At 37.2% G+C, this 13,803-nt stretch overlaps 1 protein-coding gene across 3 annotated transcripts in view; it reads left to right on the plus strand.

The window, feature by feature from the left end:
* Nucleotides 1-13,803, plus strand: part of UVRAG (UV radiation resistance associated) — a 295,144-nt gene that overhangs the window by 17,537 nt on the left and 263,804 nt on the right. For 2 of the 3 annotated variants that reach the window (XM_045816174.2, XM_045816172.2), the window contains exon 2: nt 9,158-9,275. The exons of the other annotated variant lie outside the window; for it this stretch is intronic. In XM_045816174.2, coding sequence (XP_045672130.2) covers nt 9,158-9,275 — 118 coding nt within the window. The remainder of the gene's footprint in view (nt 1-9,157; nt 9,276-13,803) is intronic. 3 annotated transcript variants of the gene reach the window in all.

Raw genomic sequence — 13,803 nt, forward strand, 5'->3', positions numbered from 1 at the left:
AGAGAGAGAGGGTGAGAGATACAGGCAGAGAACAATGCTAGACCTGTCACTACAAAGGCTTGTGTATTAGAGTGACACTACCGGGAGGAAACATGGAGGAAGAAGGGCAAATTTGGACCTTCCACCAAGATTGGGGGTAGGTAGGGTGGAGAGAAAAAAACCTAGAGCCAAAGTGTATAAGAAATGTGGAAAGTTCAGAGATATATTTTGTCTTTTCCTGTGGAAAAGCCTGTAGTATAATTTCTTAGTGTTTACTAAATGACTGAATTAAATTCTGGGACTGAGTGAGAGCGGATTGAGTGTCAAAATAAAGGCTTTAGTTCCAAGGTTGTGTGGTTTGTATCAGAGAGCTCTCAGTTAGGGATGGGAGCTATAATGCATTTTATGAGAGATTAGAATTAGGTGTTTTTTTGTTTGTTTGTTTAAATCTGTAACATTGGCTGTTGGTACTATTTGCGTATAACCAGTAGCACCAAGCGCTAGTTATAAATAAAGCGGTTTTGGGTTCTTTTCAAAACTTTTTACAGGGAGTCTTTCAGGTGGGATCAAAAGATTAGAAAAAATAGTTAGGTGATTGAGTGCTCTAATATAGAAGGAACTTTTGTATTTTTTAAAAAGACTGATCTAATTTATCAAGCTTAAATTCTCAATTCAGTAATTCAACATTTTCGCCTCCTGTGGGAATGTGGAAAACTAATCTTCTCTCAGGTTTGCTTTTGTTGTCCCTCAAAAAAGTATACCAAAATAGTGGTAATCTGAGTTTACTGGAAACAACCTGGGCCTTATTCCTCCATGCCATTTAGCCTAGCCCCAGGCAGGAAATAAATGCCTGACATGGAAAAAAACAAAACAAAACAAAAAAACCAAGTTGAGGATCAGAAAGGGGGCAGGTGCCCAGAACAAGTTTGACTACATTTCTAAACCAAATGCTGTTTAAAAAAATTATCTCATAATATCTGTGATTTTCTACATTAGGGATTTGCAAACTGGCGAACAGTTACTGGCATTTGTAACTGAGGAGACTAAGAAAGGTTATCATGGTTAAAAGATTGTAAACCAACAAACAAGACTATGAAGAGAATGGATATGCGCCGAAAAACTTAAAATAATTTACTCTCTGCCTGCTTACGTAATGAGTTTGGAAACCCCTGATCTACTCATTGAGGGTATATAGTAATATTTCTTTATGTGAGCATTTAAAATTTCATGCTCTTTTGTGTTCCATATTAGCACTTCTTAAAAAATGGATACATAGTTTTCGATTGTATGAATGTACCACAATTTAAGAGTGGTTATTAAATTTTTGCTTTTATATCCAATATCAGAATAAGTATATTTGGACACATATTTGTGACTTGTGGAATTGCTTGGTCAAATATTACATACAATTTAAAATTTAATAATTATTGCTAAATTGCCCTCCCTCCAAATTGAACCAGTTTATATTTCCTCCCACATTATTTTCCTTACACATATCAGCTGTGACAAAAACTGAATAGTTTGACCATTTAATCAGATAAGATTCATTTTCTATTGCTGAGTAAGAAAATTTAGTGGCATAAAACAACATCATCATTTATTTTGCTTATGATTGTGCACTTTCATTTGGCTGTGGTAGTAATGACTTGTCTCTGCTTTATTTGATGTCATTTCTGGTGGCTCCAAGGCTGGGGGCTGCTGTGGTCACTCACATGTCTAGCTATAGCTGGGATCTCGCTTGAGGCTGTGGAGAACAACCACGAAGTCCTTTTCATGTAGCTGTTTGGTGTCCTTACATTCAGGTGACTGGGTTCTAAGAAAGGGCCTCCTAAGACAACTAGATAATTTTATGGTTTAGCCTCAGAAGTCATGTAGTCTAATTTCTACCGTAGTCACAGGCCTGCCTACATGTAAGGGAGAGGAAACATAGACCCCATTTTGTAATGGAGGAGTGGAGGTATCGCATTGTAAGAGAGCATGGGGGGTGTGATGTATTGGTACAGCCATTTGGAAACTAGTCTGCCATGAGGTGGAATGATTGTTTCGATGTGTGCATCTCTAATTAGGAGTGTGATTATACATCTTCTCATATTTTCATTGACCATTTCCGTTTCTTTTTATATCCTTTTCCCCCTTTTCAGTTGGGCTATAGATTATTGATTATATTATTGATTTATAATAGCTCTTGTAGTTAAGCAAATTAGACTCAAAATTTGTTTTGAAGATACTTCTGTATGGTCTTAGAAGTGATAAAAGGTGTATGTGGGATGGTTATTTAGTTTGGCAATGGTGGGGGATTTGTGGAGTGATTATGTTTAAGAACCATAGTACTTTTGTTTTTGAAGCATGGGTTACGGATAGGGAAGGAAGGGTGAATGGGAGCCATGTCCTCCTTCTGTTGGGCATCAGCCTCCCTGAATCACTCTTCACAGTAGTGATAAGGAAGAAGATCAAAGACACATTAGTTCTCTTTGGTCATTATATACCTCAGAAGTCAGAACATATCTGCAAGGGAGTGGTAAAGCTCAGGAGGAATATAGAACCCCAATGATGTATTTCACTACTGAAAATGGCTTTGGATTTCTTTTTGTTCTGGGGTGTGATTTGACTGTTTTTAAAGCCGTGCTGTCACCCATATTGAGATTCAAAATTGTATCAACAAAAATGAGTTGACCTACCAGGAATGATCATTTTCTAAAACATGGGAATGTTTAACAAAATGAAACATTTCTTTGTACCCTGCCACTAAATGTTACTCTTCATCTACTAACCTGTTATGGATAAATCATAAATAAATAGTCATAATATAAATCTTCCTAGTTGTAATCTTTGACAGTTTTATGGGGACTCAGTTGGTGGTTGTCATTGTAATTCTCATTTTAGGTATAGTTTGATCCAGAGACACTTACATCGTTGGCAGGACCTGAATTTCACATCTCTTTACTCTGCTTTCTTCCCTTTTGGTTTCATTCTTTGGTTTTACTGTGATGAAAGACAGCTGCCAACATCTCCAGCTCTGTATCCTTCCATGTTCAGGGCCATTGTGAAAAAAAAAAAAGAAAAAAAGAAATCTCAGTAATTTAATAGAATTTCGGAGTCTTTCAGTGGTCCTAATTAAGTCATATTTTATGCTCAGGGGGAGGGAGTGTGTTGATTGTCCTGATCTGAGTCATGACATGAACATTCTTGGGGTTGGAGGTAGAGTTAATTCTACAGGAAACATAGAGATTCATAGTAGGGGAGGGTGATTCTGCAAAGGAGTTTGTTTGTTTTGGTTTTTTGTTTTAGTCAAATAGGTGCTGGGCAGGACAAAATAAACACAATATAAAAAACGAAAAACTTTTCTTAGACTACTGTTATTTTTTTCTTAATATTTTATTTATTTCAGAGAGAGAGAGAGAAAGCGCATAAGCAGGGGAGACAGAGCAAGGAAGAGGGAGAAGCAGACTCCCTGCTGAGCAGGGAGCCCAATATGGGGCTTGATCCCAGGACCCAGAGATCGTGACATGAGCCTAAGGCAGACGCTTAACTGACTGAGCCACCCAGTTGCCCCTGACTACTGTTAAGTTTTGAAGTAGTTGGCTAACAATAGTAGTAGTATTAACAAGTTCTTTAGAGGCAGCAGTTTCAATCATTACTAATGAGTAATTATTTTTTTACTAAAGCAAATGCTTCAGATCTACAATGCATACCACTTAAGTCTTGTCTTAGAATTTATATTTGAAAGATTTGTAAAAATGTTTAGGAATTTAGGGTCATCGTGGTCTTTCGCTCACCACCAACATTTCAGTTAGCAGAGTTGTGCTGTAATTATAGCTATCAATCTTCCAAATAAAATCTGAATAGGAAATTTTAATTTTATATGTTAGTGAATGTTTTTATTCTCTATATAGGATGTTTTAGAGATAGTGTTTCAAAAATTTTAAACCATATTAATTCCAATTTAAAAATTAAAATCTGTTCAGCTTTAGTTTTGGGGGTGGATGTTATTAGAGTACAACTTTGCCGCCTAAACCTACTGCTGAAGAATGATGGACAAAGAGCGTTTCATAACTGTAAAGGCATAGAACAGTTGAGAAAGTTTAAGGAGATTGCTAGTAAAGAAAACTGCATAGGATGTTATCTTAAAGAATAAATCCAAAGTTTGTGGAAATTTTAATTACTCAGACTGTTCATACTTTCCTGAGATACTTGAGCCAGTTTAGATCGTAAGATTTGGTTTCAACTGTCTTTAGGTGGGCCATTTGAAGAGGTCGTCTTTTTTTTTTTTCTTTCAAGATTTTATTTATTTATTTGTCAGAGAGAGAGAGTGCGTGCGCATAAGCAGGGGGAGCAGCAGGCAGAGGGAGAAGCAGGCTCCCCGCTGAGCAAGGAGCCCGATGCGGGACTTGATCCCAGGATTCTGGGATCATGACCTGAGCTGAAGATAGACGCTTAACCGACTAAGCCACGCAAGTGTCCCATACCAAGACATTCTTGACTGGGTTAATTCACTGGAGATTTAGTAATTCAGTCCAAAAACATATATTGTGTGCCTGCTGTTTGCTAGGTACTCATCCAGATGCTGGAGACACAACTATAAATAAAATTAAATCTCTGGGACGCCTGGGTAGCTCAGTTGGTTAAGTGTCTGCCTTCAGCTCAGGTCATGGTCCCAGAATCCTGGGATCAAGTCCCGCATCAGGCTCCTCGCTCAGCGGGGAGCCTGCTTCTCCCTCCGCCTGCTGCTCCCCCTGCTTGTGTGCACGCACTCCCTCTCTTTGACAAATAAATAAACAAAATCTTTAAAAAACAAAATAAAATCTCTTCCTTATAGAATTTATATTCTTGTTGGGGAAGATAGACAAATATCTGGAACTAACCCTATTTCCAATATAGGTAAGATTACATATTTTTTTCAAGTATATATCTGGGGGAACTGAACAAGAGAGGATCTTTTAGGTCACTCTGGTTTCTTCAGTACTTCTTGAATCATAGGGTAATAATTTGGATGAGATAGATGATATGTCCTAACACCGGTGGTAATTTTTGGTATTGTTGTTATATTTTGGACTACGTTTAGTTGATTTAAACTTTTTCTTACTTATTTAACTTTACTTTTTGAGTATGTAAGGCATTTATATGGTACAGAGTCAAAACTATATAAGCAAGTAGCAGGTGAGTCTTACTTTTCTCTGTATTCTCTCCAACTTGTTCTCACCCCCATAGGTAATCATTTTTTATGAGTTTCTTTTTCTTTCTTTTCTTTCCTTCTTTCTTTCTTTCTTTCTTTCTTTCTTTCTTTCTTTCTTCCTTCCTTCCTTCCTTCCTTCCTTCCTTCCTTCCTTCTTTGGAATATTTTGATTTATTTTATTTTTTATTAAAAAATTTTTTTTTATTACATTATGTTAGTCACCATACTTTTTATGAGTTTCTGACTTAACCTTCCAGTGTTTCTTTTTAATTGCACTAAATCTTAGGGGAAGGAGAGGAAGAGAGGAAGTGGGAGTGAAGTGAACGGTGGGAATAAAGAAGAGTTTTATTAATAAAGTAGTGCTTGTGAAATGTTTTATTGGCACTCTTTTTGTCCTGCTTACACACCTCCTAACTCTGAAAAAGGCAGTAACTTAAAAAAAAAACAAACACTTTATTTTGGAATAACTTCAAGTTTACAGAAAAATTTCAAAAATCTTCAGAGAATTTCCTTCATTCAATTTCCCCTAAAGTCATTATCTTACGTTACCATTTTTCATGTGTCAAAACTAAAAAGTAACATTGGCACATTATTATTAATTAAACTCCATTTTATTACAGTTTAGCATTTTTTAAAAATAAAAAGCTTTATGATAAAATTGGAATAAATGTTATTAAAGAGGAAGCCAAGACAAAGGGCACAAGAGGGTTCATGTGTACATTTACTGCGTTTCACCAAGATCACATCAATAATTTACCTGTAAAGAGTTGATTTCCTTTGTCCCTTCTAGCTGCTGGGAGCATCTTGTATTTTAATTAATCGTGGTGTAATGAGAATACTTACCCTAATGCTTTTGAAATAAATAAAATAGGGAAAAAGGCAAAAAGTTGTACAACCCAAAGTCAGTGCTTTAAGTATAGTTGGTTAATTTGTGGAGGAGGTTTTTGTTTTTTGTGTTTTTTTTTTTTTTTTTTTTCTGTAAACCTTCTTATAAAATGCCCTGATGTGGTCAGTTCTGTTTACCCACGTTAGTGGAAGGAGCATGGAAACGATAGTGATACATTGGTACTCCACCCAGATGGATGTTTATGGACTCCACTGCTGATATTAGAATTGCAGAGCTTGGAGTCAGAAGGTGTCTTGGAGCTGGTTGTGCTAACTTCTTAGATAGTGGAAAGATCTCTTCAGTAATATCTATGCATCGATTATAGATTACATCTCTGGCCAAGCCTTGCACATTGCGTCATAAGGCAGTCTGTTCCATTATTATTGTATTTGTCATAAAATTATTCTCTTGTGCTGAAGGATAGATCATTGCTCACTCTGCCCTGTGTGGCAATAGGGCAGTGTAAAGACCAAACCGTATTAATTATATATGTGTGTGTGTTTATGATATAAGTGTATGATATATAGCCACGTATATAGGTGTAAACCCTTGCTTTCCTTTTGCTTTCTTTCCTTCCTTCTTTTGAGATATACCACTCGTTTATTATTTACTATTTTATATTTTGTTCCGTAGGAATGTTGGGATAAAGAGATGAATAATGATAATGAATAAAACCTCATGTCCTGGGGTTGTTAGGATTAAATAAGATCATATGTACAAAGTGTTTAGTGCAGAGCATGGCACATGGTAAACATTTAATAAGTGCTGACAGTGTAGTGATGGTAATGATCTCTGTTATTAAGAGATTAATAGGGAAGATAACTAATCAACTAATAAGACTAGGTTAAATGAAATAAGCGCTATAGGAGAGATAGAAGCAAAGTTCTTATTTGGATATAAATAAAGGATTAACTAATTTCACTTAGAGACAAAGGAAGGAGACGTCTTCTCTCCTAAACTTTGAAGTAGAAATAGGATCTCCTTTAAGAGAATGGTATTCTGGGGCACCTGGGTGGCTCAGTCGGTTAAGTGGCTGCCTTTGGCTCAGGGCATGATCCCAGGGTCCTGGGATCCAGTTCCTCGTGGGGCTCCCTGCTCAGAGGGGTATCTGCTTCTCCCTCTCCCTATTCCCCTTCCCTCTGTTCATGCTCTCTTGCTCTCATTCTCTCTCAAAATAAATAAATACAATCTTAAAAAAAGAGAGAGAACGGTATTCTAGATTGAGGGGCTAGCATTAGCAAAAGCCTGGGGCTAGGAACGTGCATGATCCTTTTCATGGAACCTTAAGCATTCATGTGTGACTGAGGGGTTGGGTATGTAGATCTAGTGAGAAGTAAAGATAAGATGTGGAGTGGGTCAGATTGTACAGGGTTTCGAAAGCAATAGGGCAAGTGTGTACTTTATTCTAGAGGCTTTGGGTAATATTTTCAGGTCTTTGATCAGAGGATCAAGATTGTAATCTTACAGCAAAATAGATGTGGTTAGCGCTTCCTGTTAATTTCAAATCTTGATCCAGAGGGCTAATGAAAAATATATAGGAAGAAGAGATAGTTGCTGTAATCCAGGGTATGAAATGGAAACCATTGGCAGATTGTGTAAAAATGAGTCTTTTAGAATAAGCCCTAAGAACTTTTTATTTTTTAAAGATTTTATTTATTTGAGAGAGAGCGAGAGCACGAGCGAGCGGGAAAAGCTGCTCAGCCTGGAGGAGACCATGAAACAGCTGGAGGAGGTGGAGGAGGAATTTTGTGGCCTGCGACTCCTGTCTCAGCTTGGGGAGAACACCGCCCCCAGCCTGGCTGTACCTGAGGCTCCCTGCCCCAGGCAGGCCTTTCGCAAGACTGATTGCCACTCACCGCCACCGCAGGGCTGCCGCAGGGTGTCCAACCCCAAGGGCCTGAGGAGAGGAAGCTGGGCTGCTGGGGGCAGGGAGCATGCCTGGAGGGGCCCAGCTGGGATCACTAAAAAAAAAAAAAAAAAAAAAAAAGAAAGAAAAAAAAAAGAAAGAAAAAAAAAAAGAAAAAAAAAAAAGAAAAAAAAAGTTCTTGCCAGCCTGAGGAACTTTTTGTAAATATATTTGGGCCTTTTCATACTTAAGAGTATTAAACAAATTTATTAGACAATAACCTCTCTCAAAGAATCTTAATCTCTAGATTGGGAGAAAGGATTAGGTTGCTATGCACATGGAAAGAAAGAACTGTACTTTTCCAGCTAACTGCGTGTGTAATTGAAGATGGGCTTACCTGAGTAGATTGGGCTGTCTTTCAGCCTGAAGGGAGAGCTTTAAGCATATTTTAAAACTGAGCACTTGATTTCTGTTTTTAAGTCTGAAAATAATTATTTGACACAGGGAACTAGCCTTTGGGAATGATCTGATGTGCTGAGACTCGAGCATGGCCAACATCTTCTCTTTTTGATATGCTTTTATTTGGCTATTCGTTATCTTGTATTTTTGTTGATTTCTGCTGTCGCTTATGGAGTGTTCGCCTTTTCAACAATGGGGACTCCAAATGATTTGTGCATCTTAGTTGGAGAAATTGTTGGGAAGGAGACCTGATCAGGAAAGAGAGATCAGGCTGCTGGGCAGGTGAAGATTTAATTTAAGCTCGCAACAGTTGGGTTATTGGCTGGCTGGAGTGCCCAGTGAGTTATGTTTTGGCTTGGCATCTTTTCCTGATTGTACAGATGACCTGGCATCTCGAGTACACTAGCAACAGGGGTGTGTGTATGTAAAAACTGCTTGTCTGTAGGTATGAGATGGACTTGCATGTCTATTCTTCTGAAGGGAAGAAAGCAAATTACTGCTTACTTTATATTCCAGGAAATACTAATGCTGTTGTACAGATATATAGCACTTATGTAACATTTATGCTCTCGACAGTACTTCATATCTGTTGTCATTTCATGCTCACAACAACCTTGTAAATGAGATTGGGCAGGTATAATTCCTTTGTAACAGAGGGGATGCTGAGGCATATGAAGAGACTGGGTTAAGGTTACTGGCTCAACAAATCAATAACGGGGACAACTTCCTGTGTTTCATTTTCGGATCGTAACTTTCAGAAGATTTTATAGGAGGAAAAGCTGAATGTGTCCCTCTTTGCTGTTGTTATTTTTAGCGACGTCTTAGACACCTTCGAAACATTGCTGCCCGGAACATAGTTAATAGAAATGGCCATCAGCTCCTTGATACCTACTTCACGCTTCACTTGTGTAATACTGAAAAGATATATAAAGGTAAGGGAATTTGTGGGCTTGCCCACAAATTGTTACATCTCATTTTTATTCTTTTGTAACACAAGTGAGTATCAGTGCCTCTTCTATTTGCTGTTATTGCGTATTGGAAAGCCAAATTGTCAGGCTGTCTGAAAATATTTGAGTAGTTGTTACGTATATCATATATAAAAGAAACGTGGCTTTTGGATAGTTCTTAAATTAGTAAATTTATTTATGGATGTTAGTTATTAGTGTTTTTATTCTAGTAGCTATCATTAAAATAGATACGAGTCCAGTATATATACTGATTTTATTTTCTTTAAAATGTAATTAATTTTTAAAAATATAGAAAAATTGGAACCAGTTTATGTCTTCTCATATCTGTAATTCCTTGTGTATATATGGGGTCATTTTTAGAAGAATGGCATGGTTCCCTTGAATTCATTTGCATGTGTTGTACTGTGGACTGCTCCATAAGTGGCAGTTCTGAGAGTAGACCAAATAAGTATTTGATTCAAAATCACAAGCATCTTTTGAATACGTACTGTATGAAAAGTGCTTGGATATAATCAGTTGCCATGTGTTGGGTGGTACAAGGGAACAAACATGGTGTATGCCAGGAATACTGAATTAGAATTGAAAATACATAGATAGTCGGTCTAGCTGTGTGACACTGGACAAAGATTGTGGCTTTTTGAACCTCACTTTTCCCATCTGTAAAGTGGAGATGATGATGCCTTATGAAGTTGGCAAGACAGATTTTTATGAGGAACAGCTGAGATTAGATGATAACACTTGATAAGATGTGATTGAAGATCTATGTATATAAACAGAAAGTGGTGTTATTTTGGGCGGGGAGCCCAACAATGTGGGGCTTGATCCCAGGACCCTGAGATCATGACCTGAGCTGAAGGCAGACGCTTAACCAGCTGAGGCACCCAGGCACCCCAGGTTTTAATTACTTTTAAAGACCATTATTAAAGCACTTGTTGTTATTAACACCTTTTTTGTTTTTTTAATTTCAATACCAATATATGCTCATTAAAAGATTCAGTCAGGAATTATATAGGGTAGAACCCCCACCATAATGTAAATAGCATTAAAATAATTTTTAAGGATGAAAAAAAGGAGTCTAAATTCTGCATTTTCATATAATTTTATTTCATTCTTATTTTTCATTGTAACCATTGCAAATTCTTAAAACACTATGTTAATCTGAATGATTTATGCTAGCTACTGTAACAAATACTGCAAATCTCAGTGGCGTAATGTAATAAATTTCTTACACTAAGTCCAGTGTAGGTGTTCTTATCAGGCATAGTCTTGGCAGCTGTCCTCTAAGCAGTGACTCAGGTATCCCGGCTCCTTCTATTTTGGAATGCTGCTATCATCAATATATGACTTTTGGCATGGCAAGAGAGAAGGATTATTTGAGGGAGATTTTTTTTTAACGGAAATGGTCTACATCAGTTCTATTACATTCTATTGGCCATAAATCAGTAGTGTCATCCTTTTTAGATGAACAGGGGACTGGGATATGTTGTCTTCCGATGTGCCCAGAAGGAAAATGAAACAGTTTGGTTATTGTTTGTCTTAAGGTATAAGCATTTTTGCAGACCTTAATACATTTGGTCTACTGCTCAGTAATGGGTTTTATCAGTAGCACTATATGACAATGCCGGAGTGTTTTATTTTTTTAGATTAAACAAATTTTTTTCGTTTTTAAGTAATCCAGTGTGGGGCTTGAACCCACAACCTCGAGATCAAGAGTCACATGCTCTACTGACTGAGCCAGACAGGTGACCTATGTGAGATGCTTAAAATTTTTTTTTAAGATTTATTTATCCATCTTAGGGGGAGGGAGGGGGCAGAGGGTGAGAGAGAGGGAGAGAAGCAGACTCCCTGCTGAGTGCAGAGCCCCATGGGGAGCTCCATCCCATGATTCCGAAACCATGATCTAAGCTGAACCTGAGAGTCAGATGCTTAACCAACTGAGACACCCAGACACCCCGAGTGTTTTAAATTTTTGATGGCTTTCTGTATAATCAGTCCTTGATTATCTTCATTAAAACTTCTATGTTCTTGCTCCAGTGTTATCTTTGATAATAATAATTAACATAGTACTTAGCACATTTTAGGTATTTGGTAATTTCTAATGTTAACAATCAAAGTAGTTTACAAGAAGAGAGTAGTCATGGGACTGGTTGATGACCATCTTATAAAAAGTTGTCTAAGAGATATGATGGAAACAAAGTGACTTTTTTGGTTTATTTTTTGTCTTCTTCTAGCTCAGACTACACCTTGAGTTTAGAAGTTATCATAGACTGCTTCTTAAAGTTCTCATAATGAAATGATCATTCATACAGCAAGAGAATAGCTGGTACACCACAGAGAAGTACAGTCTCTGCTAGTGCTGTTGAGTCTGTCACTAACTGGCAAGCCCCTTGGTTAGGGCATTTAGTTCCTCTTGTGAGCTTTGGTGGATTTATCTTTAAAATGAGAGAATTGATGATTTCTGAGACTTCCTCCTACTCCAGAATATCATGGTCGAATGGAGTCTATTTATGGTCTTCCTTTGGGCCCACATGTTGGGCTTTATAACTTTTAACTACCATAGGAGGAGCCAGGAAGCTGTTTCCTTAATAAGTCTAGTTAATCCAGCTTATCTTGTTGGATCTGTGATGACAAGCACAAATATTCATTTCATGATCATTATGTGGCCGTTGGTGTAGGATGACCATGATAGAGGGCCAGTTGGCTCTTCTCACAAAACCACCTGTACCACCTGTGTAGTGACATCATTTCTTGGTTTTGTTTATTTATTTTTAAAGATTTTATTTATTTATTTGACACAGAGAGAGAGAATATGAGCGGTGGGGAGGGGGAGAGGGAGAGAGAGAGAAGCAGACTCCCCGCTGAGCAGGGAACCCGATGCAGGGCTCAATGCCACCCAGGCACCCCCATTTCTTAGTTTTAAAAGAAAGTTTTGGTTTTTTTTTCATTGGAAGAATATTTGAAATACTGATCTCTAAGTTACTTTTTTATTTTGGCTGAATTCACAGCAGATTCTAAGAAGTTATGTGTGAGATTTTTTGACTTTTGACATCTTTTAGTGCTCTTAGGACATTGCCTACCCCTTAAGTAGTTCAGATCAAAGTTATCACACCCCCAGAGAACAAAGCTTTGTGTTAATGGATGATGAGCTATGTTCTAATCGTGGTTTCCTCTTAAGCTTGAAATTTTATAAAATCAAGTTTGTTCTTCAGTCATAGTTCTTTTTTCACCCATGAAATGTGAGTGCCCGGAATGCCAACCAGTTATTTCAAATACATGAGAAGATGAACTCCATATAATTCAGAAAATTTTAGGTTAGTTTTGTTCATTGCACTTGAAACAACGCTTGGCATAAATTAAGCCCTCTTTTTTTTTTTCATTTAAATTTTTGAATAGCTAATGCAGTCATGGTTCGAAAAATATATAAAGGTTTAAAGTTCACCTCCCGTCTCCCTCGTTTTTTACCCCGCCCTAATAACCACTGTTCTACATTTCTTGTTTCTCCTTTCTGAATTCTTTATGCAAATACAAATAAAAATAGTACCAAACTATATATATTTCTATGCCTTGCATTTTTCACCTAAAATGTCTCAGATGTTTTTCTATAGATAGCTTCCCTAATTTTTCAGAGCCTCCTTAATTGTTTTTTTCCTGCATGGTTTTGCGTTAAATAGGTGTACCGTGATTTATTTAACTGGCTTCTCTTGGTAGGCATTTAGGGTGTTCTAGTCTTGTTATGCACACAGTATTGCTTTGAATAACTTCGTAAGTACATTATTTTGTATGAGTGCTAGTAGAGCAGTGGGGTAAATTTCCAAGAAGTGGAAGGAACAAAGGATGTGTACTTATAGTTTTGGTAGATATTGCAAAACTGTCTTTATTTACATTCCCACTTGCTAGGTATGAGTGCCTTTTCTCCCACAGGCTCACTACCAGACTGTGCAATCAAACTTTGGAATTTTTGCCAATCTGATAGGTGAAAAATAGTTTTATGGTATAGTTTGTTTGTATTTCCTCTTTTATGAGTGAGGTCGAGGTACTAAAAAAGCATTTGTTAAATGAATGGAATGCTGCATAACAGCCAAAACATGCCACTGGAACCATGCTCTGCAATCTCTGATTGCTTTGTTTTTCTAGGTCTTACTTAGCATGGATAGAGAAGCATTTGTATCTAAAGGGCCCTTTCATGTAGAAATAGGTCTTGGATGGTATGTTTTTGAAATAGTTTTGTTTAAATTGAATTAATAAAAATTAATAGAACTATGTTAATAAAAATTACAGTTTAAAAAGTGTTTTTAATTCACTCTTTCATTTGAGCCTCACAATAACCCTGTTATTTTCCACTTGTCATTATCCTTTGAAAGGTAAACTGTGTGACCCAAAAGGTTAACTTACTTGTCCAGGGTGAAGATCGTAGGTGGACTGGGGACTGGAACTATTTTTTGACTCTAAATTCTCCTACATTCACTATTATGTTTTGTATCATGCTGCTAAT

This window comes from Ursus americanus, chromosome 16 (assembly GCF_024610735.1).
Source record: "Ursus americanus isolate L20-20 chromosome 16, mUrsAme1.1.p, whole genome shotgun sequence".
Lineage (NCBI taxonomy): Eukaryota > Metazoa > Chordata > Mammalia > Carnivora > Ursidae > Ursus > Ursus americanus.